General features: G+C 43.6%; 1 protein-coding gene across 4 annotated transcripts in view; it reads right to left on the reverse strand.

Moving 5' to 3' along the window:
• LOC140385732 (ALS2 C-terminal-like protein) overlaps window positions 1–24950 on the reverse strand; it is a 188634-nt gene that overhangs the window by 10365 nt on the left and 153319 nt on the right. For 2 of the 4 annotated variants that reach the window (XR_011933430.1, XR_011933431.1), the window contains exons 19-27: window positions 20783–20867; window positions 19256–19413; window positions 14266–14322; window positions 13677–13853; window positions 9696–9738; window positions 7679–7740; window positions 7166–7315; window positions 5332–5428; window positions 3480–3756 (exon numbers count right to left, since the gene is read on the reverse strand). Coding sequence is in view for 2 of the 4 variants with exons in the window: in XM_072468188.1 (XP_072324289.1) it covers window positions 3700–3756; window positions 5332–5428; window positions 7166–7315; window positions 7679–7740; window positions 9696–9738; window positions 13677–13853; window positions 14266–14322; window positions 19256–19413; window positions 20783–20867 (886 nt within the window). In the remaining 2 variants the exon portion in view is untranslated. Of the gene's footprint in view, window positions 1–695; window positions 3757–5331; window positions 5429–7165; window positions 7316–7678; window positions 7741–9695; window positions 9739–13676; window positions 13854–14265; window positions 14323–19255; window positions 19414–20782; window positions 20868–24950 lie in introns of those variants that run through there. The other 2 variants (XM_072468188.1, XM_072468187.1) reach the window with 1 other exon arrangement.

Raw genomic sequence — 24950 nt, forward strand, 5'->3', positions numbered from 1 at the left:
ACTGAGGGAGAATTCAGAATGTCCAAGTTACCTAACAGCACGTCTTTTGGGACTTGTGGGAGCAAACCGGAGGAAACCCACACAGGCACACAGGGAGAATGTGCAGACTCCGCACAGTGACCCAAGCCGGGAATCGCACCTAGGTCCCTGGCGTTGTGAAGCAACAGGGCTAACCACTGTGCTACCGTGCCACCCATGAAGATCTCAAGTACAATTCCTGGAGGTTCCATCTCTTTCTTGCAATATAGATGGCACATAGAGGAAAATAAGCCCATGGTCATGGGATTCATAGGTCTTATCCCTGGCAGAGGGGAGCCTTCAACAGTCAGTGGCAAGGAGAGTGTGATGTGTGAACGATTCATCGTTGGAAAACAGCATGGATATCAGTTGTGGAGAAGAGTGAACTTGGCTTAGATTCCCTCCAGTATCAAATACTCCAATAATAGCATTACAGATTGTTCCTTGATTACAGGAATGAAATGAAAGAACTGATTACCAACCGTTCAGGATTGACCTGGAGGAATTTCCAGGGTACTGCTGCATGCAAGGGAAATATATATTAAAAACTCTGAGAGTTATGGAGCAGTTAAGAATCAAGAAACATTTGCTCCAATTTAACTTTGGAGGGTGGAGGAATCCTGTGTACCGTTAAACACAAAGTGATATACTGTTTAAATATGAAGAACAAACCTGGCTAAAAGTGAAAAAAATTTATTCAAGATAGTTATAATCTGCAATATCTCAAACATTAAAATATTTGGTTACAAAAGCATAATATACAAACATAGTCATTCATCGATTCCCTTAGCTTTGAGTTTGTTCCAATTGCCGGCAGAAACATACCCCACCGCAGTGAAGTGTCTGAGCTACACCCACTAATGACTTTGATGTGAAATTGCAATAATGGGTCCGACAAACCAACATGTTTTCCGGTTTCACCCCAGTGATAGGAACGCAACAGAGCAGAGGAGTGTGTAGAAATACATGTGACATTCCACACATACAAATTCAATATTATATTTGTGGCAAAGGGAAATTCATTTATACAAAGTCTTACAAATATTTTGACCCAAAGGGCCAACTTTGTCTGGGTGCAGAGTCGAGTTTTGGTACGCAAATGGCCACAATTCTTTTGTAAGAACTCTGATGTTTCTCTAGATTCCCCTGTCCCATGCCATTTTCCTCTGGCCTTTTTGCAGGTCGGAGACACCTATTGTGCAAATTGTACACCCACCCCCGCTGATATCAGATTCCCCATTATAAGTGGGGGACAAAACTTGGATTGCCTTCCACACACCACTTTCGTATGGTGGAAGCTCAGTAAAAGCTTGCCAGGTTTGAGAATTCATGAAGACAATGGAAAGCCTGCTAAGAAATTGGGAATATTCTGAAAGGTAAGTATAAAATGCTCACATTTATTCATCTTTATTTCCTCCCACAAGATGCAGTTTTGTGACTGACTTGGGTGACTGACTGTGTGGAGTTTGTATATTCTCCCTGTGTCTGCATGAGTTCCCTCTGGATGCTCCGGTTTCCTCCCACAGTCCAAAGATGAGCAGGTTAGGTGGCTTGCCTATGCTAAAATGCCCAGTAATTTCCAAAGACTAGGTGGGGTTACGGGGATAGGGCAGGGATGGCACCTTGGTGGCTGCTCTTCCAGGGGCTCAGTGCAGACTCGGGCTGAATGACCTCCTTCTGTACTGTAGGGATTCTATAACAGTCCTTCCAGAAAAACACTGGTGTGTGGCACCAAGGCTGAGGACACCCCTGTACTTCCCAACCCCAGGTGCAGCACTGATCCAACTCGGTGACACAGGAGGATCTATTGGTCCAGTGGCACGGTGCGATCCATGAAAACCAGCATGGAAATGGAGGCAGGAATTGGTCTGCTCTGGTAGAGTGGCGAACAGCGCTTCAGGAGCAGCACAACACAATGGCAGTGTTGTCATCAACCCGAAGTCTTTTGCAAATTGTGGACTGCCTTGTGCATGCCACTCATTAGCCACCGGGTTTAAGCAAATGTAATTTCATGCTGGAATGACAAGATTTAAAGGCCGGACGGCATGCCAGCGGGCAGTTGTACTAATAAACATTCATGAGATGCAACTGAATGCAAATTGGCTTTGTCATCATCATCAAGCGGAAGACCGACCCACCATTAACATGCTATTGGAAGAATTGCTACATCATTTTATGCAGGCGGGTATCTGAGTTTTTGGCTCCCGCTTGATTCTCCACGCCGCCCACCACCAAACCTGCCCCAGGGGGATGGCAGAATTCCGCCCCAAGCTTCTCTAATATGCATTTGTATAATCATAGTTTTTTATTAATTTTTTCTCCAGGACCTCTAAACTATGGAACTTCTCACCTTCCTCCCATAAGCGAGGCTTAGCTACTTGATTTGTCTCATCATCTCTTTCAGTCTTCAATCTGACTGATCTGCAGCATTGGTATTAGCCATTCATTTAGGATTCCCAAGATGGTGAACACTGGCCATCTTAATTAGATCAGAACAGAGCATCTCCCCTAGGCCCAAGTCTGTTCCCTAAATGTCCCCCACCCCCCACCTTTACTTTCTGCAAACTGCCATCACTTTTGTTGAAGGAACCAGCATCCTTCCATAATGCCATCAGCATAGAAAAATAATTGACAGCAACTGCAATACATTTTTGTCATTGCCAGATAGTGCCGATCATGCAGAAGGCAACTGAACAGGATTTCAGCTCAATTGATGGGTTCAGATATCAAAATCAAAACTGCAAACATTGAAAAGTGTATGATGTTCATTAGAACTCCCTATTTCAATGAAGATATACTCATAAATCAAACAAAATTCACAAAAAATTAATTGCATGGCTAGATAATGGGCATTCTTCAGTGCTATACAGAATTATTTTGCGATGATAGTGCACCATTGGTCTAACAGTGTTTATAATGCAGAGTGTGAATTGCACCCAATTGTAGCCAGAAGATAAGTGCCAGATTATTTTATTTATTCATCCTCAGGAAGCTGGCAGGGTTAGAATATATTGTCCGCCTCCGCTTGCTGACCCACTATATTCTTATCGGCACCAGGGATGGGCAATCCGTGCCCATATCCCAAGGTTAAATTTGAAGGGCAATGAATTTTCAATCACATTGGTGTGGGACTGGAAATGTATTCAGGCTAGACTAGTTAAAGATGGCAGGTTTCCTTCCTTGAAGTAGTGAACCAGTGGGGTTTGAGTTTTAAATGTCAAGCCATATCATTTATTGGTCCAAAGCACTCATTACTCATTCAGTAACATATTCCTTCTCGGGTGGGGAAACTCTGGAGCTGATGCTTTAGTTCCTAGTGGTTACAGCTGCTGAATCACTTCTTTACAAATTAAAATGGAAGACTTTAGTGTTGCCATTTTTGAATTAATTATTGCCCCACTTCTTTCTGTCACCTAGCCATTCTCTTTTTTTTTGGTAACCTATCCCCACCGTATACTTACAGTTGAGTCTTTTCTGCCACTAAGGAGAGACCATGCACTTTAAGAGAAACTTCAATTTTGAGGGATCTCCCAGCAGCAAGTCAGATTTTTCCTGATTCTATTTACACGTCGTGTGAAGAGGTGTGGAGAAACCGCTCTCCTCCAATTGCATTCAATTTTCACACTGTTCTATGTTTCTGTAGTGTTGCTCTTCTGAGTATTCCCTTTGTGTTGTTAGACATCATTTAGGCAAACTCCTGGACCGTAGTTCCTCTTTTTGAATGTGCTGGTAGCACGACTGCAATGAAACAAGATTATGTAGTTAGAAGATGGTCTGTGTATCAGGCTAGAGCAACAACTATCTACTTTAACTAAAATGACTTTCATACAGACCCCCTGAGAAATGCCCCCAAGTTTAGCTTTTGCTCCGTGATAACACTCACCTCAGTGGATATTTGTGTGTTCAATTTCCAATCCTGAGACTTGAACACAAATTAATCTGGCACTTCAGAGTGCTGTGTTGGTGGAGATGCTATGAAGCTAAGGCACCATTTGGCCCCTTAGATGGATATAAAAGATACCAGGGCACTGTCCGAAGAACAGTGGAGTTCTCCATGTCCTGGCCAATATCTATCCCTCAAACACACAAAACAGTTGATCTGACATTTATCATCTCACTACATTTATGGGACCTTGCTGAGTGCAAACTGGCTGCGACCTTTTCTACAACAAGTGGCTTCAATTTAAAAATATACTTTGGAACATCCCGAGGTCATGAAAATATCTATACAAGAGCAATTTTTTTTTTCTTATATCCGCAACGTGCAAGAGAAATTACTTTGAAATGTAGTGATTGGGGACAAATACTGTATTCATCTGCAGCATAGCAACAGCCAAGAAAAAGGAACAAAATGAATGATCACCAATCAGCTATTGGTAGTGTTTGTTGGCCATATAAAAAAATAAAATTCATAATTTTTCTCATTGTCATTCCTTTTGAATCATAAATGGTGTAGGACACTGTTCCAGAGGCTAGCTCCTCGAATAACACAGTACATGCTCTGTATCAAATTGCAGACTGTTGTTCTACATTATCCACTTGAGCTCTGCAACAAGACTTTCACCTACAATCTTGAGGAGAGACATTGGAGATTAGCAGTTTTGCCTCTACAGCTCCCAATGTGTGTATGTGCATCATATTCTGACATCAACATGACTCACTTTGGCTCGGTTCAAATTCTACTCCCCAGCTCAACATGCAATCTAGCGACAGGAGTGGAAAATATCAAGAAGACCAAAGTCATGCTTCACAATGACATCCAAGCCAGGACGTGATTGTTCCCCGCCTCGCCCCTCCATCCTCTGTCAGTGACAGGCCGTGCTTCCTGAGGCTGAAGGTTGGGAACCAGATAATTGTGTGTGAATTTATTCTAATCAGGCCCATATGCCAGAATCATCCCACCACGTCGAAAAATCCATGCACAGCGGCATGATGCCAAAACAGCGTGAAGAACAACTGGTCTCCAAAGGCACGCGTCTGCCGAGCAGTACTCCCAGGGCGAGCTCGGAGGTGAGTGCAACGCGCAGGGGAGAGAGGGTTGGGGTACACCTGGGTGGATTGATTCCTGGTTTGCTCATTAGGCACTGGGATGGACTTTACAAATGGCATCCGGATCACAAGAGTGTCTAATTTGGTGCTGCCCAGCAGTGCATGGCCTTTGCTGGTATCAGAAAATTCCAGCCTAAGAATAGGTTGCCCCTCATTTCACACGGGACATTATTCAACTTCAGGTCAAGAGACTACTAATTACATCTAGCTTCATACCACCAGAAAGGATTGCTAACAGAGGCTATACGTTCTATACTAACTCACATCAAGAGCAGTAAGCAGGAAGTCATTCATCCCACCCTCAGTGGAAGGATCCATCATGTCTCGTATTAAATGGAGTTCTGCACCCAAGTGCAGAATTCTATAGTGAAGAGAAAACAAAAGTCAAATTTGAATCATTTTTGTGTTAGGCGATTGGAATGCTTAAAAACTTATTTCAATAAAACAGCCATTTATTCTTGCTGAACAATCCCAGGTTAGCTAAAGCATGGAAGAGACACTGATTAAGTATTCCTAGATCAGGTCCAGAGTAAAAAATCCACTCCTGTCCCAAACACTTTCAAGTTATTTGCATCAAGGGTTATATACAAAGCAAATTTCCCTCGACATTACTTCAACTTCCCAGAGCAGGTGGAACATAGATCAGACAGAGTAAAGCTCCCTCTATACTGCCTCATCAAACTTTCAGGTAACAAAGGAGGAAACTGCAAAGGGGAGCCTATAGAATAAAAGAAATAGGCGTGCAACCCTTTAAGCCTGCTCTGTCATTTAATATGATCATGGTTGATCTATGGCCACAAATCCACTTTCCTTTCTGCTGACCATACAACTTCTTTCCCCCAGAGAACAGAAATTTATCTCAATCTTAAATGTAATCAATGATGGAGCATTCATAATCCTCTGAGCAAAAGAATTTCTCATCTAATTCTAAATGGTGGACCCCTTTTGTAGCCCCATGTTTGCGATTGCCCAGTCAGTGAAATATCCTCAACGTCTACCCTGTCAAGCTCCTTCAGATTCTTGTATGTTTCAATGAGTTTGCCTCTCATTCTTTTAAACTCCAGAATATAGGCCCAATTTACTCTGCCTCTTACCATAGGACAATCATCTCATCCCAGGAACTAAACTAGTCAACATTCGCCGTACTGCCTCCAATGCAAACGCATGCTTCCATAGGTACGGACACCAAGTCTGCAGCATAGAAATGTTATTCTGGAACATTGTTTCCAATTAAAATGGGGAAATAGGACAAGATACACAGGTTAAAATAGGTAAAAGATCATTTTCAAAGCTACTGGGCGGGATTCTCCAATCGCGTCCGGCGTTCGGCCAGAGAATCCACATTTGCGCTGGAATCGGGGGCGGCGCTGTTTTTGCGATGCTCTGCCCCCTCAAAAATGGCATACTCGGAGAGTACGACGCACGTCGTATGGGTGGCCTTAAGACGTCACTTCCCCTGATGCTTTGCCCCCGATGGACCGAGACCCGGCGGCATGGGGCACATGTCCTCACAACGTTCAGGGACCTCGCTTGGCGGCTGCAGACTGTGTCCAGCGCTGCCACAGTCGGGGGGGGGGGCTGTTCCGCTGGCAGTGGGGCTTTGGCAGGGGCTGGGGGTGGCGAGGGGGGGGGCACTGTCGCAGTGAGCATGCGCGGACACGGACCCGGCCATATCCACAGGTAAGAGGCTTTACGCTGCGCAGTTGCTAGCCCGCTACTGGGCAGAGGATTGGTGCGGGGACGGCGCCGACTTTCTGGTCGTAAGACCAGACGGATCCTGCGGACATAGCCACAGAATCGGACAATCCAGCCCATTACGTCTCAGCAGTGGTTAATGGATGGAAGTGACTTCTGGATAAGGAAATTGGTGTGAAAGTCCAGGAATCATTTTACAAGTGGTTGGATACTTATGGGGAAGGCCATTCAGCCCATCATGAAAATAGTTTCCCCTATCTCATCATCTAATGTTAATGCTTCATCCTACATTCTTAGAGTAATACCCCAATTTAAAAAAAATGTTACCTAGTCAATGGTATCTCAAAGCGATGCTTTCTTTTCAAATGACATTACAAGTCATACAGCCCATCCATGCTCTTACCTTGCCCTCGAAACCACGTAAACAAGCAGCGGCAGCAGGTCATCCATGGAGAGATTGTACTCCCTCTTTAACACTCGGGTCACCGTGCTTTCAATCTCAAGATATGTTTTCATGAGGGTGTCCAGCTTATCCTGAGGGTCTGCCGTAGTACTAGATAGATAGATAGATAGAGTGTTTTATTTTTGCCAACGTATTATATTTTTGACAGCATTTTCACAACGGACCCAAGAGGCATTACGGCCTACCCTTGCTCCTATTTTTTAATACGAGGTTACAGAGCTTAGTTTATGTTCAATTCTCAGATGCCAACCATTATGGGGATAGAAACACTCGGGTACATGAATTTGGTGAAATTGTTGGAACAGTAACATGCAAAGATTACTAAAGGTGATACTAAAGGAATGCAAAGATATTTCTCTGAATGGTATGAAGCTGTACCTCATGGTATCACTTCAGCATTGTTCTTTTGACGCACCCATTCAATAAAACCACACTTCGCTTCTCACCACTCACCTTATTTTTTGGAAACACAAGATGGCAGAAGTGAAGCAGACATCTTTCACAACGGAGAGTCTCTGTATACAAAACACAAGATTTTCCACACTTAGTGTTGTACAAATACGTACTGTTGATCCACCATCATGTTTATTCTCCATTACAATCCCAGATGCTGTCAAACAAAATGCTCCAGCTGGAACGTGAAGTGGATCGGGGAGGGCAACAAAACTGCCTCACAGCTTTACCAGCCACTGTATGCAACTGGATCCTTCTCTCCACACCCCAATTATACCATAAGGCATAGGAGCAGAATCGGGTCTGCTCCACCATTCAATCATGGTTGATATGTTTCTCATCCCTATTCTCAGGCATTCTTCCCATAACTCCTGATCCCCTTATCAATCAAGAATCTATCTATCTCTGTCTTAAAGACACTCAGTGATTTGGCCTCCTTCTGAGGCAAAGGGTTCCACAGATTTACCACCTTCGAGCTGAAACAATTCCTCCTCATCTCTGTTCTAAAGGATCGTCCCTTCAGTATGAGGCTGTGCCCTCAGGTTCTAGTTTCTCCTACTAGTGGAAACATCCTCTTCATGTTCATTCTATCTAGGCCTCTCACTATTTGTAAGTTTCAATGAGAACCCCCTCATCCTTCTAAACACCACCGAGTTTGAGCCAGAGTCCTCAACAGGTCCTCGTATGTGAAATCAAGGGGAGGGGGGGGCGTGATGCGCAATCAATTACACTCAAGACGCAGTGATTTCATAACTGAAGGCTTTAATTTGCTAGAACCTTTTCCCCAGCAGCTTCGATACAGAAAGTGAAGGCGGCTGGGACGGCACCATCTCTTATAGCCTGCCTTCAGGGCGGAGCTACGTAATACAGCCAATGGTAGACTCCTGGGTCTAAGCAATGGTCATCAGCCTCTCAGGTACCGCAATACTGGTACTACCACAGGGGGCATGGTAGCGCAGTGGATAGCACAATTGCTTCACAGCTCCAGGGTCCCAGGTTCGATTCCCGGCTTGGCTCACTCTCTGCGAAGTCTGCACGTTCTCCCCGTGTCTGCGTGGGTTTCTTCCGGGTGTTCCAGTTTCCTCCCACAGTCCAAAGATGTGCAGGTTAGGTGGATTGGCCATGATCAATTGCCCTTAGGTTAGCTGGGATTACTGGTTAATGGGGATAGGCTGGAGGTATGGGCTTAAGTGGGGTGCTCTTTCCAACAGCCAGTGCAGATTCGATGGGCCAAATGGCCCCCTTCTGCACTGTAAATTCTATGATTATAAGTCCTTCATTCCCGGGATCATTCTGGTGAACCTCTTCTGGACCCTCTCCAAGGCAAGTCAATCACTTACCAGTGACAGCAGCCGTGTAGTGCAATGTCTGATCATTTACCAAGTGGATGTGCATTCGTCTGAGTGTCGGCTCCAGTGTGACATAACTTACACTCGCTATAATGCAACATACTGCACAAATGTGACATTTATTTCCATCACCATTGACTATCTGCACCTCCTGCTGCCTCGGGAAAGCGGACAGCATAATCAAAGACCCCTCCCACCCGGCTTACCCACTCTTCCAACTTCTTCCATCCGGCAGGAGATACAAAAGTCTGAGAACACGCACGAACAGAATCAAAAACACCTTCTTCCCCCCTGTTACCAGACTCCTAAACGACCCCCTTATGGACTGACCTGATTAATACTACACTACTGTATGCTTCACCCAATGCCGGTGTCTATGTATACATTGTGTACCTCGTGTTGCCCTGTTATGTATTTTCTTTTTGTTTTATTTTCTGTTCTGTTTGAGCTGCTGACCTCGGTACACGTGACAATGAACAAATCCATCTATCAGCCATCCACATGGCCATTATGAATAAGTACAAGAGTGAGTGTGTGCGCGCGCGCTGCAGGTCTGCAGTCAGCAGGAACAAGATCGAGATTGACCCAAACTTGTTTTAGTCAGAATATTTGCATCCAATTCTCTCAAACCCAGGTCTCAGAGGTAAAAAGAAAGTTTACATTCCAACCTGTTTGTTTGTCAGATGGATGTCTTGAAGAGGCCACAGGTCCCTGTGAAATAAACAAGAATACAACAATAAAGATAGTCAGGACAAGATCATTTTTATTTCTGATTACTTTTTATTCTTGATATCAAACATTATCAGGGCCAGTATTTATTATCCATCCCTAGTTTCCCTTGAGAAGATGCTTGATTGCCCTTCTTCTTGAGTTACTATATTCTATGTGGTGAAGATTCTGCCACAATGCTATTGGGTACAAGGTTCAGGGTTTTGACCTCAGTGATGATGCAAGAAGCAGCAATACATGTCTTATGTTCTTATTTCAGATAATCCAGCAAACTAAGTATTTTGCTTCTGTATGTCTATGTCAAACTGTTTGTGACTTAACAAGTAGAACAAGGTGGTGATCTTATTCCTTTGCTGCTCTTGTCCTTTTGTGTGGTGGAGGTCACAGGTTTGAGAGGTACTGCCAAAGGAACCTCGGTGAGTTGCCTCAGTGCATCTCACCGATACACTGCAGGAGCAAATAGATGTTTACTGGGTCAAGCTTTAATTCAAGCAGGTTGCTTTGTCTTAAATGGTGCTGCTACAGCTGTAACCGGCCACCACACCCCTGGCTTGCGCCTTATAGGCTGGGGAATCAGGAGATGTGCTATGCTCACCACACCATATGTAGCACTTCTTACTGGCTCTAGTTTTGTCAGGAGGTAATTCCATGTTCATCCTCACAATCATATTGAACAATGTGTCCTGATAATAAAAGTAACACTTGCATTTAGATCGTTTGGAGACTTGGGCGGAGAGATGGCAGATGGAGTTTAATCCGGACAAATGTGAGGTAATGCATTTTGGAAGGTCTAATGCAGGTAGGGAATATACAGTGAATGGTAGAACCCTCAAGAGTATTGACAGTCAGAGAGATCTAGGTGTTCAGGTCACTGAAAGGGGCAACACAGGTGGAGAAGGTAGTCAAGAAGGCATACGGCATGCTTGCCTTCATTGGCCGGGGCATTGAGTATAAAAATTGGCAGGTCATGTTGCAGCTGTATAGAACCTTACTTAGGCCACACTTGGAGTATAGTGTTCAATTCTGGTCTCCACACTACCAGAAGGATGTGGAGGCTTTAGAGAGGATGCAGAAGAGATTTACCAGGATGTTGCCTGGTATGGAGGGCATTAGCTATGAGGAGGGGTTGAATAAACTCGGTTTGTTCTCACTGGAACGACAGAGGTTGAGGGACGACTTGATTGAGGTCTACAAAATTGAGGGGCATAGACAGGATGGATAGTCAGAGACTTTTTCCCAGGGTATAGGGCTCAATTACTAGGAGGCATAGGTTTAAGGTGCGAGGGGCAAGGTTTAGAGGAGATATACGAGGCAGGTTTTTTACGTTGAGGGTAGTGGGTGCCTGGAACTCGCTGCCGGAGGTGGTGGTGGAAGCAGGGACGATAGTGACGTTTAAGGGGCATCTTGACAAATACATGAATAGGATAGAAATAGAAGGATATGGACCCCGGAAGTGTAGAAGATTTTAGTTTAGGCGGGCAGCATGGTCGGCGCAGGCTTGGAGGGCCGAAGGGCTTGTTCCTGTGCTGTACTTTTCTTTGTTCTTTGTTATTTGCATAGCCGCACTTCACATCATTTCTCAAGATGTTGCACACAATGAATGACTTCTGAAGTGTAGTGATTTATGTTGGTAATCATGGCAGACATTCTCTGCCACATTATCCCATAAACAGATGTGACAAAATAAACAGGGAGTTTTTATTTACTGTATTTTATTTCACACCGTTCTGAAATAGCTGCAGTTAAAGTGAAGTTGTTCTAATCTAAGTTTCACTCGAGTTGTCTACAGAATCCAGCCAAATTGTTGGACTAGAATTTTTTTTTATTTCGTTCATGGGATGTGGGCGTTGCTGGCTGGACCAACATTTATTGCCCATCTCTGAGGGCATTTAAGAGTCAACCACATTGCTGTGGGTCTGGAGTCACATGTAGGCCAGACCGGGTAAGAACGACAGATTTCCTTCCCTAAATGACATTAGTGAACCAGGTGGGTTTTTACGACAATCGACAATCGACCAATTGCCACCTTTAGATTTTTAAGTCCAGATTTTTATTTAGTTCAAATTTCACCATCTGCATGGCGGGATTCGAACCCAGGTCCCTGGAGCATGATTCTGGGTCTCTGGATTACTAGTCCAGCGACAATACCACTACGCCACTACCTGGGGGGTATGAGAACTTAGTTCTGTGCACACATTATACTGTCTCAAAGTTTTGTTAGATATTGAATGCCTTAATGATGTGTGATCTTCAATCAGAATTTTATATGCAACCCTAACATTGTATCCTTAACTACAGGTAAACTGACAGCTTTAACTTCAGAAGCTTTGGACTTGGGATAAAATATTAAAACAGAGGCCTAATTCTCTTCCCGGAATCACAGAATTGTTACGGCATAGGAGTAGGCCATTTGACCAGTGTCTGTACCGGCTCTCCAAACAAGCATCATGACTGAGTGCCATTCCCTTGCCTTTTCCCCATATTCCTGCACATTGTTACTATTCAAGTAATCATATAATGCCCTCTTGAATGGCTCGATTGAACCTGCCTTCACCACACTTCCAGGCAGTACATTCCAGGCCCAAACCACTCGCTGTGTGAAAAAGTTTTTTCTCACATCACATTTGCTTCTTTTGTAAATCACTTTTAATCTGTGCTCTCTGGGCTTGGTCCTTTTATGAACTGGAACAGTTTCTCCCCATATACTCTATGCAGCCCCCTCATGATTTTGAACATCTCTCTCACATCAGCTCTTGGCCTTCTTCTCTCCAAGGAGAACAGTTCCAACCTCTTCAATCTGTCCTCATAACTGAAGTTTCTCATCCCTGGAACCATTCTTGTAAACCTCTTCTGCATTTTCTCGAATGTGTTCATATCTTTCCTATAGTGTGGTGCCCAGAACAAGCCACAGTATTCCAGCTGAGGACTAACTGATGCCTTTTTTTGTAAAAGTTTGTTTTCCCCCAGGAACAGCAAGCCGAGTCCTGCATTAGCCCTTTGAGGGGCAGTGTCTTTCAACACACACCTGCTTCCAGAATATATATTTTTTTTAATTTAGAGTACCCAATTCATTTTTTCCAATTAAGGGGCAATTTAGCATGTCCAATCCACCTACCCTGCACATCTTTGTGTTGTGGGGGTGAAACCCATGCAAACATGGGGAGAATGTGCAAACTCCACGCGGACAGTGACCCAGAGCCGGGATCAAACCTGGAATCTTGGTGTCGTGAGGCAGCAATGCTAACCACTGTGCCACCGTGCTGCCCCTGCTTCCAGAATATTTAGACCTTGAAGGTGAACCATTTTCTATGATTACAGTGTCCATCACATGGTAGGAAAGACTTTGCATTCAGATTGCATCTTTTGCAACCTCAGAACATCCTAAAACACTTCACAGGCAAGTACGTTGAAGTAGCCACCATTGTAATGTAGGGGAATGTGGCAGCCAATCTTTTTTAGCAAGTTGTCACAAACCAGAATGAGATAAATGATCAGGTAATCTGTCTCAGTGATATTGATTGAGGGATAAATATGGGACAATTAACAGCCCTGCCTTGCTCTTCGAGTACTATCACTGAATCCGTCACATCCACCTGAGGGTAGTGGAGCCCAGGTTTGACTTCAGCCACAATATATCACCTCCGAGTCCAACTCAAGTAATAAAGGTCTATTGTTGATTTGGCAATACGTTTGTTGTATGTTTAAAGAAGCTTGGTTAAAGTCTCTTTTATTCTGGGGAACAGGAGCGCAGATAAACAATTGGTCATTTCATGAATGAATCAAACATTTAAACTAATGGTGCGCCTTGTGGATTAGTGGGGTTAGATAAACCGCACACTCCTTTGTTCCCAGTCATAACACCCAAAAGTGACTTTGTTGAGCATTTAAGAGAAAGATCACTTGCAGTTTTCCACACTTACTTTTGCACCTCGAGGAATTCCAGCAGCTTGGTATCAGAGAGAAGTTCTAGGTACAGTATTCCCTTCCAGTACATAGAATCCTCGACCTCATGGTACAGCATGTACAACATGAAGAGGTCGGGGTAGAACCGTGGCAGGATCAGGGGAAGAGTCACTGTGTAAGCATTTAAGTTATCTCTGTAGGCATAAAAAGAGTCAAAAGCAAACAGAAATGTCACCCTCTCTCAGAATATGCCTACTCTTTAAACCATTACTGGTGGGAATTAACCCTTCAAGCTGAAATCATTATTGAAATTTAATACATCACAATACAAACTTTGTTACAAAACATATCTTCAGAATGCACAATTTCTGACAAAGGCAGTAAAAGTAAAAATGAGAAATTATTCAAGAGGCAGCTAGATTCTGTTTACTATTTATCGGGTTATTTCTTGCCGGGAGCAGTGTACAATTTTATTAGCCATGTATTGAAGAGGTGAATTTACATTCCACTGTGCGAGTAGGTAGGTACAAAAAGACACACACAATGGTATTTTTCCCCATCCGATCGGTTTACCAATTAAAGACAGAATGTTAAAATCTGGTTTACCTGATTGCAGCTTCAGTGGAAGGATCACCTATCTCCAGTGACTTGGGCAAGAAATATCTGGAAAACAATTCATAGAAAGGCTGGCTAAGATCTTGTTCAGTCAAGCCAATAGTTTAGAACTGTCAGTCCATCAGAATTACACAACGTCCACGGCTGGAATTTCCCAGCCCAGCCGCAGAAAAACCCGTCGCTGATCTGACGATCCATTCAAATTTCCATGGACTTCAGCGGGATCGGATGATCCTGCCTGCAGGAGGAGCTGCAAAATTCCACTCTCCACCACGGAATCAAACAGCCCAACTAATTTATGCTGACGTTTAAGCTCCATACAAAGTTCAGCCATTTGTCTTTATTTAACTATCAGCATATCTGCTATTGCTTTCTCCCTCATGTGCTAATCTAACTTCCCCTTGAGTGTACCCGTATTATTTGCCTCAACCATTCGTTATAGCAGGGCCCACATTCTGACCACTCTCTGGGTAAAGAAGTTCCTCCTAAATTTCCTATTTGATTTATTAGTAATCATCTTATATTTATAAACTCTAGTTTTGGTTCCATTACAAGTGGAAACATTTTCTGCGTGTCAGCTCTGTTAAATTAAATACCTTTATATCAAATCACCCAAGTCTTCCCTTTTCTGAACAAAGACCATCAGTTTGTTCAGCTTTTCCTGACATTTATTTTTCAGTTAGGGTATTATCCTTGTGAATCATTTTATGTACCTCTGTAACCTTCTTAAAATATGGAGACCAGAACGGAGTATAACGGAGTATAAGTGTGGTCTAATCAATGCAAATATAATTTAACTTCAATTGTGAAGGTAAAGTCGCCATAGTCCCAGATGACTATAGGCTGCTTTCCCCCTTTGAGGGGGAGAGCCAATTGATAGTGATATTACCCAAGGATCACCACATCTCAGGCAAAGGGGGCAAGGTTGAGAATGCAGGGCCTTCATGAACAACCTCAGCCGGTACGGGAACTGAACCCATGCTGTTGGCCTTGCCCTGGATCATGAACCAGCTGTCCAGCCAACTGAGCTAAACCTCGTGTTTGAAGGAGCATGATTGAACAAAAAAGTATTCCAGTGTTTAGTCTGCTTATTTTTCTGAACATATCAAGCAGCAAGTAGCCCCCAATTCCTCCTACCAAAATTTACCATGTCCACTTATTTATATTGAATGTGATTTGACAATTAGCTGTTCATTCTGTAAATTTATTCAAGTCATTTATATTTTGTCATATTCTCCCTCAGTACTAATTATTTGCTCCAATTTGATATAATTATCAAATTCTGAAATTGTACTTCCCCAAGTCCACGTGTGGGAAGGTAGTAGCTTCATGGCATTGTCACACGATTCAGAGACCCAGAGCAATGCAACAGGGCAGGTGGTGATATTTGAATTCAATAAAAATCTGAATTAAAAGTCTACTGTCCATCGGGGGTGATTTTCCGCCCCTATTTTTGGCAGGTAGGAATGGTGGTGGGTTGGAGAACTAAATGAGTCCCCAAACGGCTTTTATACAGTCAGGATTACCTGTTTTGATTGTCCCCACCAATGATGGAATGGGGTTCCCGCCACAAAAGTTCGGGAACCCAATTACCATATATTTTAATATCAGGGCAGGGGCCCCCCTACTCGATTGGCCCCCCACCCTTCAAACCCTGCCAACAGCTTTTGACAAGCAGGCACCTGGCAAAGCAGCCTTCACTATCCCTTTTGATTAAGTGTCAAAAATATATGGCGGGAAAAGCCATCAGTGAAGCCGGTGGGTTACACCCCACTTTCCTGCCCGAATTGACACTTAGTCAAAAAAATGGACCCATCTCATGGTCAATTGTCTATGAGCTATGGTCAATTGTCATAAAATCTGCTCCTTTAGGGAAGGAAATCTGCCATTCTTATCTAGTCTAGTGTACACGTGACTCCAGATCCACAGCAATAAATCCACTCAGTTGAAGGGTAATTGGGGATGGGAAATAAATGCTGGTTTAGCCAATGAATAATATTTCTACAAATATATAAAACAAAAAAAGAGTGGCGAAGGTAAATATTGGTCCTTTAGAGGATGAGAAGGGAGATTTAATAATGGGAGATGAGGAAATGGCTGAGGAACTGAACAGGTTTTTTGGGTCGGTCTTCACAGTAGAAGGCACAAATAACATGCCAGTGACTGAGGAAATGAGGCTATGACAGGTGAGGACCTTGAGAGGATTGTTATCACTAAGGAAGTAGTGATGGGCAAGCTAATGGGGCTAAAGGTAGACAAGTCTCCTGGCCCTGATGGAATGCATCCCAGAGTGCTAAAAGAGATGGATATGGCTAGGGAAATTGCAAATGCACTAGTGATAATTTACCAAAATTCACTAGGCTCTGGGGTGGTCCCGGCAGATTGGAAATTAGCAAACGTGACACCACTGTTTAAAAAAGGAGGCAGGCAGAATTATAGGCCAGTGAGCTTAACTTCGGTAGTAGGGAAGATGCTGGAATCTTATCATCAAGGAAGAAATAGCGAGGCATCTGGATGGAAATTGTCCCATTGGGCAGACGCAGCATGGGTTCATAAAGGGCAAGTCGTGCCTAACAAATTTAGTGGAATTTTTTGAGGACATTACCAGTGCAGTAGATAACGGGGAGCCAATGGATGTGGTATATCTGGATTTCCAGAAACCCTTTGACAAGGTGCCACACAAAAGGTTGCTGCATAAGATAAAGATGCATGGCATTAAGGGTAAAGTAGTAGCATGGACAGAGGATTGGTTAATTAATAGAAAGCAAAGAGTGGGGATTAATGGGTGTTTCTCTGGTTGGCAATCAGTAGCTAGTGGTGTCCCTCAGGGATCAGTGTTGGGCCCACAACTGTTCACAATTTACATAGATGATTTGGAGTTGGGGACCAAGGGCAATGTGTCCAAGTTTGCAGACGACACTAAGATGAGTGGTAAAGCAAAAAGTGCAGAGGCTACTGGAAGTCTGCAGAGGGATTTGGATAGGCTAAGTGAATGGGCTAGGGTCTGGCAGATGGAATACAATGTTGACAAATGTGAGGTTATCCATTTTGGTAGGAATAACAGCAAAAGGGATTATTATTTAAATGATAAAATATTAAAACATGCTGCTCTGCAGAGAGACCTGGGTGTGCTAGTGCATGAGTCGCAAAAAGTTGGTTTACAGGTGCAACAGGTGATTAAGAAGGCGAATGAAATTTTGTCCTTCATTGCTAGAGGGATAGAGTTTAAGACTAGGGAGGTTATGCTGCAATTGTATAAGGTGTTAGTGAGGCCACACCTGGAGTATTGTGTTCAGTTTTGGTCTCCTTACTTGAGAAAGGACGTACTGGCACTGGAGGGTGTGCAGAGGAGATTCACTAGGTTAATCCCAGAGCTGAAGGGGTTGGATTATGAGGAGAGGCTGAGTAGACTGGGACTGTACTCGTTGGAATTTAGAAGGATGAGGGGCGATCTTATAGAAACATATAAAATTATGAAGGGAATAGATAGGATAGATGCGGGCAGGTTGTTTCCACTGGCGGGTGTAAGCAGAACTAGGGGGCATAGCCTCAAAATAAGGGGAAGCAGATTTGGGAAAAAAATAATTGGCCACTTTAAATTTTTTTTAAACTATCCAATCTCTACAGTTTCCTTGACTTCATATGTCTTTATGATCTTAGTCATGAGTCTACTTTCTGTACCTTCAAAGCCTAATATTCAAGTTCATCGAATGAGGACAGAAACATATTCCTCTGGTTATGCTGTCTTATGATAGTGTGACTTGGAGAATGGATATCATGTCTGCAATTGAAGGAACCATCACTAACAGGAAAGATAAGATAGCAAAATAAATTTGGGGGATCTTTTCCTAAAAGGAATGGGTCCCCCTCACCATATGGATTTTCAACAGAAGTCACTACATAACAATTTGTATCATTTGCCCCACTGATTGCTTGTCACAACCTTGCACTGTCCCCCAGCATCAAACAGCAAGCTCAGGATCTCAGAGAACCCTTCACCATTGCTTACTAATGCCACTAATAGACCATGGATTAAACACAGGGCATTTCCATACCACACCAATTATTCTATTTACCCTCAAGCCACCAGAGGAGCCTTATTGATGATTCATGAAGCCTTCTCCCTTCCCTTCCACTGACCACATCAAACACATATTCCTTCTTAGCTAGAACCTGTTGCGCTCTGGAGATCGGTTGTCAGGCTGCTCTACAATGTCAATCCTTTAGCAATGTTTCTGAGCTGGGAAACGTATATCCATCTAGTTTCTGCTGCAGAAATCATAATGATCTTGCTGATTTCACCTTACTGCCATTCCTCTTAGCAAAGCCATTCCACATGTGCAACACACACCCTAGGTCTCCTCTTCCCAAGTCCTCTGGTGCCAACATTGAACTTGCTGCGAGAAATCCTATTTCCCAACATAGGATGATTGGATCTCAAAGTAACCAATAGTTAGCTGCCTTTATTAGTGAGCAATCTATGCTTATACTTGAGATTGACTTTTTTTTTTAAAATAATAATTCGGTCTGCCTAATCAATGAAATATTATAGAAGGTTTAACACTGATCTGGCCAGTTAAAACATTTAGAACTGGTTGGCACTGCTGCCTCACAGTGCCAGGGACTCTGGTTCAATTCCGACCTTGCATGACTGTCTGTGTGGAGTTTGCACATTTGCCCCGTGTCTGTGTGGGTTTCCTTCAGGTACTCCGGTTTCCTCCCACAGTCCAAAGATGTGCAGGTTAGGTAGATTGGCCACGCTAAATTGTCCCTTAGGGTAGGGTTGCAGGAATAGGATAGAGAGCGTGAGCCTAGGTAGAGTGGTCTTTCGAAGAGTCGGTGCAAACTCGATGGGCCGAATAGCCTCCTTATGCACTGTAGGATTCTCTGATTTAGCAAGGGACAAGCACTCCCAGTTTCAAGCATTGACTGCAGAATGATTAATACCACTACATTAGTCCAGTAAAATTTTAATACTGACCTGGCTAGCTCAAAGAGTTCCTTGGCATGGGAAACAACTTCCTGCTGTGCCATTGAGAGTAACCGTTTGTGCATACAAATCCCAGAAAACGTGCCCTGAAAAACCAGAATCAATGTCTGGAGTAGCTTACCAAGAGGATGATGGGAAGACGCAAAGGCCTAGAACAGAATTCAAACAGAACTTCCTTTTACAACTCATTCTCTACTTTTGTCACTTCCTTTTAGGATAATCTTGCAAGGAAATAGGGCAAACAATACAACGGTTTAAAAAAAAATTCACGTCGGATCCTTAGCCTCATTGTCGGACCTTGCAAATTGCCTGCAGCATTTCCTAAATTAAAAAAATCTGGAGCACAAAAGCAAAGAGATTATCATACACCTTTAAAAACCATTAGTTAGGTCTTCGATGGAGAATGAAATGTTTGATTCTGGTCATCATGCTTTCAGCAAGATGTCAAGGCTTTGGAAAGGATGCAGAGATTTACTAGAATAATGCCAGGACTTCAGATATTTGGAGAGATGAGAGAGGCTGGGATTTTTCTCTTTTAAGAAAAAAAATTACGGGAAGATTTAATAAGCATGTTTAAAAATGATGATGAATTTTGATAAAATAAATAAGGGCAACTAATCTGATAGTTCTTTGAAAGAGCTTGCTACAGGCACAATGGGTTGACTGACAACCTACTGTGTTGTAACATTCTATTGTTCTACGTGATCATATGCACTAGCTGAGGTAATAGTTCACTGATAATGGCAATATGCAGCTCTCTGGAGACGTGGTCACATTATCCAGGATTACACAGGTTAACAATTCAGTGTGGTACTGTGAATGTTGGAGGTACCATTTAATAAAACCCCTCGTATCCTTTCTGGTGGATGCAAAAGGTCCTGCAGCACTTTTTGAAGAACAGGAAATTTCTCCTGGACTAATATTATTCCCTCAAACAACATCATTGAAAAAGGCTATCCGGTTATTGTGACCCTGTTATTTGTGCGAGCTTGAAAATTGTCTGCAGCATTTCCTAAATTTAGAAAAAAGTATTGTAGTCAGATATCAGCTTTCACAACCACCACTATAGATCTCAAAGTCCTCTGGAGCTAATTAAGTACTTTCTGAAGTCTGGTCATTGCTGCAATGTAGGAAACATGGCAACCAGTTTGGGTACAGTAAGAACCCACAAACAGCAATATGCTAATGACCAAATAACCTGTTTAAGTGATATTGATTGTGGGATAAATATCGGCGAGGATACCAGGTAAAACTCTTCTCTTAAATAGTGCCACAGGATCTTGTATGTCCACCTGAGACGGCAGGTGGCACCTCCAACAGTGCAGCACTCCCCCAGTGTCAGCCTATATTGCTGTCCTGGAGTCGGACTTGCACCCACAATCTCATGGCTCAGAGTTGAGAGTTCTACCAGCTTGAGTTGTGGTTGACATTTGCATTATCTGTGATTACACTTAAAAAAAGTCATTGTGAAAGGTGCCATAAAAATGCAAGTTGATTGCATAATTCTCCATACTTTACCTTACTCAGATACTCTTTCAACTGCTGCCCCTTAGCCAAGATACACTGGTTTGACGCGAGTTTCTCAGAGGTAGCACCATCTGGCCTAGAAGATGGGGAAATAAGTGATTAAAAAGAAGGCCTGGGTAGAGGGAGAAGAGAACTGATGTGCTATTCTCAGGTCTTGGCTCTTCCATCGGAATCCAACCCAGGGCTACATTCAGCAATACACACATACATTTTGCTTTTCTCATCTCATTATCAGCATTCAGGTGCTTACTCTTACTCATTTACAATTGTTTCTAGTATTCTAAATGTTCTCTGATCAGTGGCATGCGGCATTACACCTGATCTTGCCAGGGATCCATGGGCCCACACTACACCAGATCTGCTTGGATTCACAGATTGTAGTAGTCCATTATTTCTGCTAACCAATTTATGGATATTCTGTCAAGCAATGCAGGGAAGAGTGACATAATATCATAGAATTTTGTATGAAGTTTGAAAGTGATTAAACTAGGTCTGTGAATCTAAACAAAGTAGGTATGAGGAACAAGTTGTCAAATATAGCCAGGAGACTACATTAAAATATACAATGACAGATATGCATGATGTAGGAGCTGCTGGATCCCATTGTGGTTCCCAGTGAGCACATTTGTCATAAGTGTTGGTCGCATGAAGAACGCCGGCTCAGAGTTGATGAGCTGGATTCTGAGCTTCGGATGCTGCAACACATCAGGTCGGGAGTGAGATACCTGGACACTACGTTCCAGGAGGCAGTCACGTCCCTTAGATTAAATACCTTGAATTCGGCCAGTATTCAGGGACAGGAGGGTGTGGCTGAGAGTGAGGGATCCAGGAGGTACGATCCAGGATCCAGGAGGTAGGATCCAGGATCCAGGAGGTAGGTTTGCAGGAGCCTCAGTACCTGAACTTGTCCAACAGGTTTGAGATTCTTGCTCCCTGTGTGGACAGGAAGTGGGACTGCAGGGAGGTTGAGCAAACTGACCACGGCACCGTGGTACAGGGAGCCGTTCAAGTGGGGATAGAAAAAAGAAATGTAATCGTAATCAGGGATAGTATAATTAGGGGCATTGACGCTGTTCTCTGTGACCAGGATCGAGAATCCCGAAGGTTGTGTTGCCTGCCTGGTGCTTGGGTTTGCGATATCTCATATGGGCTGCAGAGGAACTTGGAGTGGGAGGGTAAAGATCCTGTTGTCGTAGTCCATGTAGGTACCAATGATATAGGTAGAACAAGGACAGAGGTTCTGCTAAGGGAGTATGAACAGTTAGGAGCTAAATTAAGAAGCAGAACCAAAAAGGTAATAATCTCTGGATTACTACCTGATCACAAACTAATTGGCACAGGTTCAATAAGATTAAGGAGGTAAATACGTGGCTCAAAGATTGGTGTGAGAGAAATGGGTTTGAATTCATGGGACATTCGCACCAGTACTGAGGAAGAGGGGACATGTTCCGATGGGATTGTCTTCATCTGAATCATGCTGGGACAGAGTCCTGGCGAATCGTATAGCTAAGGCTGTAGATAGGGCTTTAACCTATGGGGGGGGGGGGGGCTTCAGTTGTCTGGAGATCTAGAAAATCAAAGTTAAAGGAAGGACAGAAGTACAGGTTAATGATGAGGACTTTCAACCAGTTAAAGGAGCCGAGGGCTCAGGAGAGGTTAGTAAAGTTTCCAGACCACGTAATAGAACAGAGAGTATAGAAAGTGGTAGTGATCTAACCTCAGGCACAGCAAAAAAGGTGGCAAGCATGAGAAAGGGGGTGGTCAATGCAGGACTGAGGGTGTTGTACCTAAATGCGCGCAGTATACAGAACAAGGCAAATTAGCTTGTTGTGCACATTGAAATTGGCCGGTATGATGTTGTGGGCATCACAGAAACATGGCTGCAAGGTGATCAGGGCTGGGATCTAAATATCCAAGGATGTGTGTCCTATTGAAAGGACAGGCAGATAGGGAGAGGGGGTGGGGTTGCATTGAGAGGGGGTGGGGTTGCATTGATAGAAAGGAATGAAGTTAAATCGATAGCAAGAAGCGATATAGGATCAGAAGGCATAGAATCTCTGTGGGTAGAGTTGAGGAATCGCAAAGGTAAAAAGACCCTGATAGGAGTTATGTACAGGTCCTCTAGCAGTAGTCAGGATGTGGGGCAGAAAATACACCAGGAGATAGAAAAGGCATACAAGAAAGGCAATATTACAATAATCATGGGGGACTTCAATATGCAGGTGGACTGGGAAAATCAGGTTGATCGTGGATCCCAAGAAAAGGAATTTGTGGAATGTCTAAGAGATGATTTTTTTCGAGCAGCTTGTGACAGAGCCTACTAGGGAACAGACAATTCTGGATTTAGTGATGTGTAATGAGGCAGACTTAATTAGGAAACTTAAGGTGAAGGAACCCTTGGGGAGCAGTGACCACAATATGATAGAATTTACCCTGCAGTTTGAGGGGGAGAAGCTGCAATCAGACGTAACGGTATTGCAATTAAATAAGGGTAACAACAAAAACATGAGGGAGGTGTAAGTTTTTCGGGCAACTCAGGCTTTTCTCTGAGCTGGGAGAGGATTGAAATCAAGGAACTGTGAAAGTTGGCCACGTTTGGCTGCAAAACCTGACCAAATCTCCCAGTAGGCTCAGCATGCCGGTACCGGGGTGTGTGTGTGTGTGTGTGTGTGTGTGTGTGAGAAACCCCAGCCTTTGAATTGACAAACTGCAAGATGCCAGACAGCCACTGATTAGTTCAACCAACAGAACAATGGAATGAATGATGTCACCAGACTCAACCAGCAGGAGGTCAGAGCACAGAAACTGGACTTCAATATAGGTGCTAACGGCCTTATCTCAGGGTAAGGAGATACCCATTACCATGATGGGGAAGTAAGTTCAGAATCTCCGGAGAAACAAGGAACGGCTGTTAAGAAGTCCTTTTATCTTGCAGATAAAGAGATAGTGGCTTTTGTCATAGGAACTTTGCCTGTTGGAGAGTGGGCGGAGACTGCGGGAGCTTTGAAATCATATTATAAAGTAAGGGGCCAGGACAGCCATTTTTCAGTTCAATCAAGTGGTTCCAGTGACTCAAGTTTAGCAGTTCAGCTAAGTAACTCAAGTTCAGTTGAGCTAACAGTTCAGCTCTAAATGCTCCTGATTCTACGCTCCTGCCGTTTTTGTGTCTACAGTCTGCTGAGAAATCGGACCTTTTAAACTGTGAGTACCTCAAGCAGCTTGCGAAGTTTCCCGAGAGATTCATAGGTGTTGAGAATCTGGGAAAAGGGGGTTTGACTTGTTTATTAATTGTTTTGAAACATTGCTAAGAAATTGTGTAACAGTAAGCTTTTACGTGGTGTCCGTTATAGCAATTTCTTGATAGACATAGTTTTGGTAGAGTTTACGGTTTTTAGTGTATCTTCTTCTGTTTTGGTGATTTTGACCTGGGTTTTTCAATAAACCTCGATTTGTTTGTAATTGGAGTCCGTTTCAATTCTTCGATCTCTCACCAGCGATCTCTGACCAAGTCCCATTTAAAATACTCCTCACCCTAATTCCGGGGTCGAGAACCTAGGGTAATCTTGGAACAATTCGAACCCGTTCACTCAGGACAGGCTGCTGGTTAGGTGATAAACAGCAGTGTCCTATTCTCTCTCTTGGGAAAGCTACTCCAGCGAAGTAGGAACAGGGTGGGTGTTTTACCACCGGCAAGAGAGAGTATCACCTGGGCATTGGTGGGGGTCTGGATATCTGTGCGATATAAGCCTCAGGCTTCCAGTTAGGGATAAACGGCAGGCTTGATTCAGTGCTCTCTCCCGCGGAGGTGTCCCAGTGCGGCATCCCCTGGTCTCTGAAGTTTCAGTGCCAGCTGGAGAGAGACACACAGATATACAAACCCCAGACATCGGCCCAGTAGTGGAGTAAAGCAAGAATGGAACCCGCTACAGAGGAGCGAGCCAGAGTTGATTGGAAAGGGAGCCTAGCAGGGAAGACAGTGAAACAGCAATGGCAGGAGTTTTGGGGGGTTATTCAGGAGGCGCAACAGAAATTCATCCCATACAGGAGAAAGCATGTGGAGGGGAGGACGAGGCATCATGGCTGATGAGGGAGTCAAGGATAGCATAAAAGCTAAAGAAAAAGCATACAAAATGGCGAGGATAAGTGGGAAACCAGAGGA

This window comes from Scyliorhinus torazame, chromosome 11, assembly GCF_047496885.1.
Source record: "Scyliorhinus torazame isolate Kashiwa2021f chromosome 11, sScyTor2.1, whole genome shotgun sequence".
Lineage (NCBI taxonomy): Eukaryota > Metazoa > Chordata > Chondrichthyes > Carcharhiniformes > Scyliorhinidae > Scyliorhinus > Scyliorhinus torazame.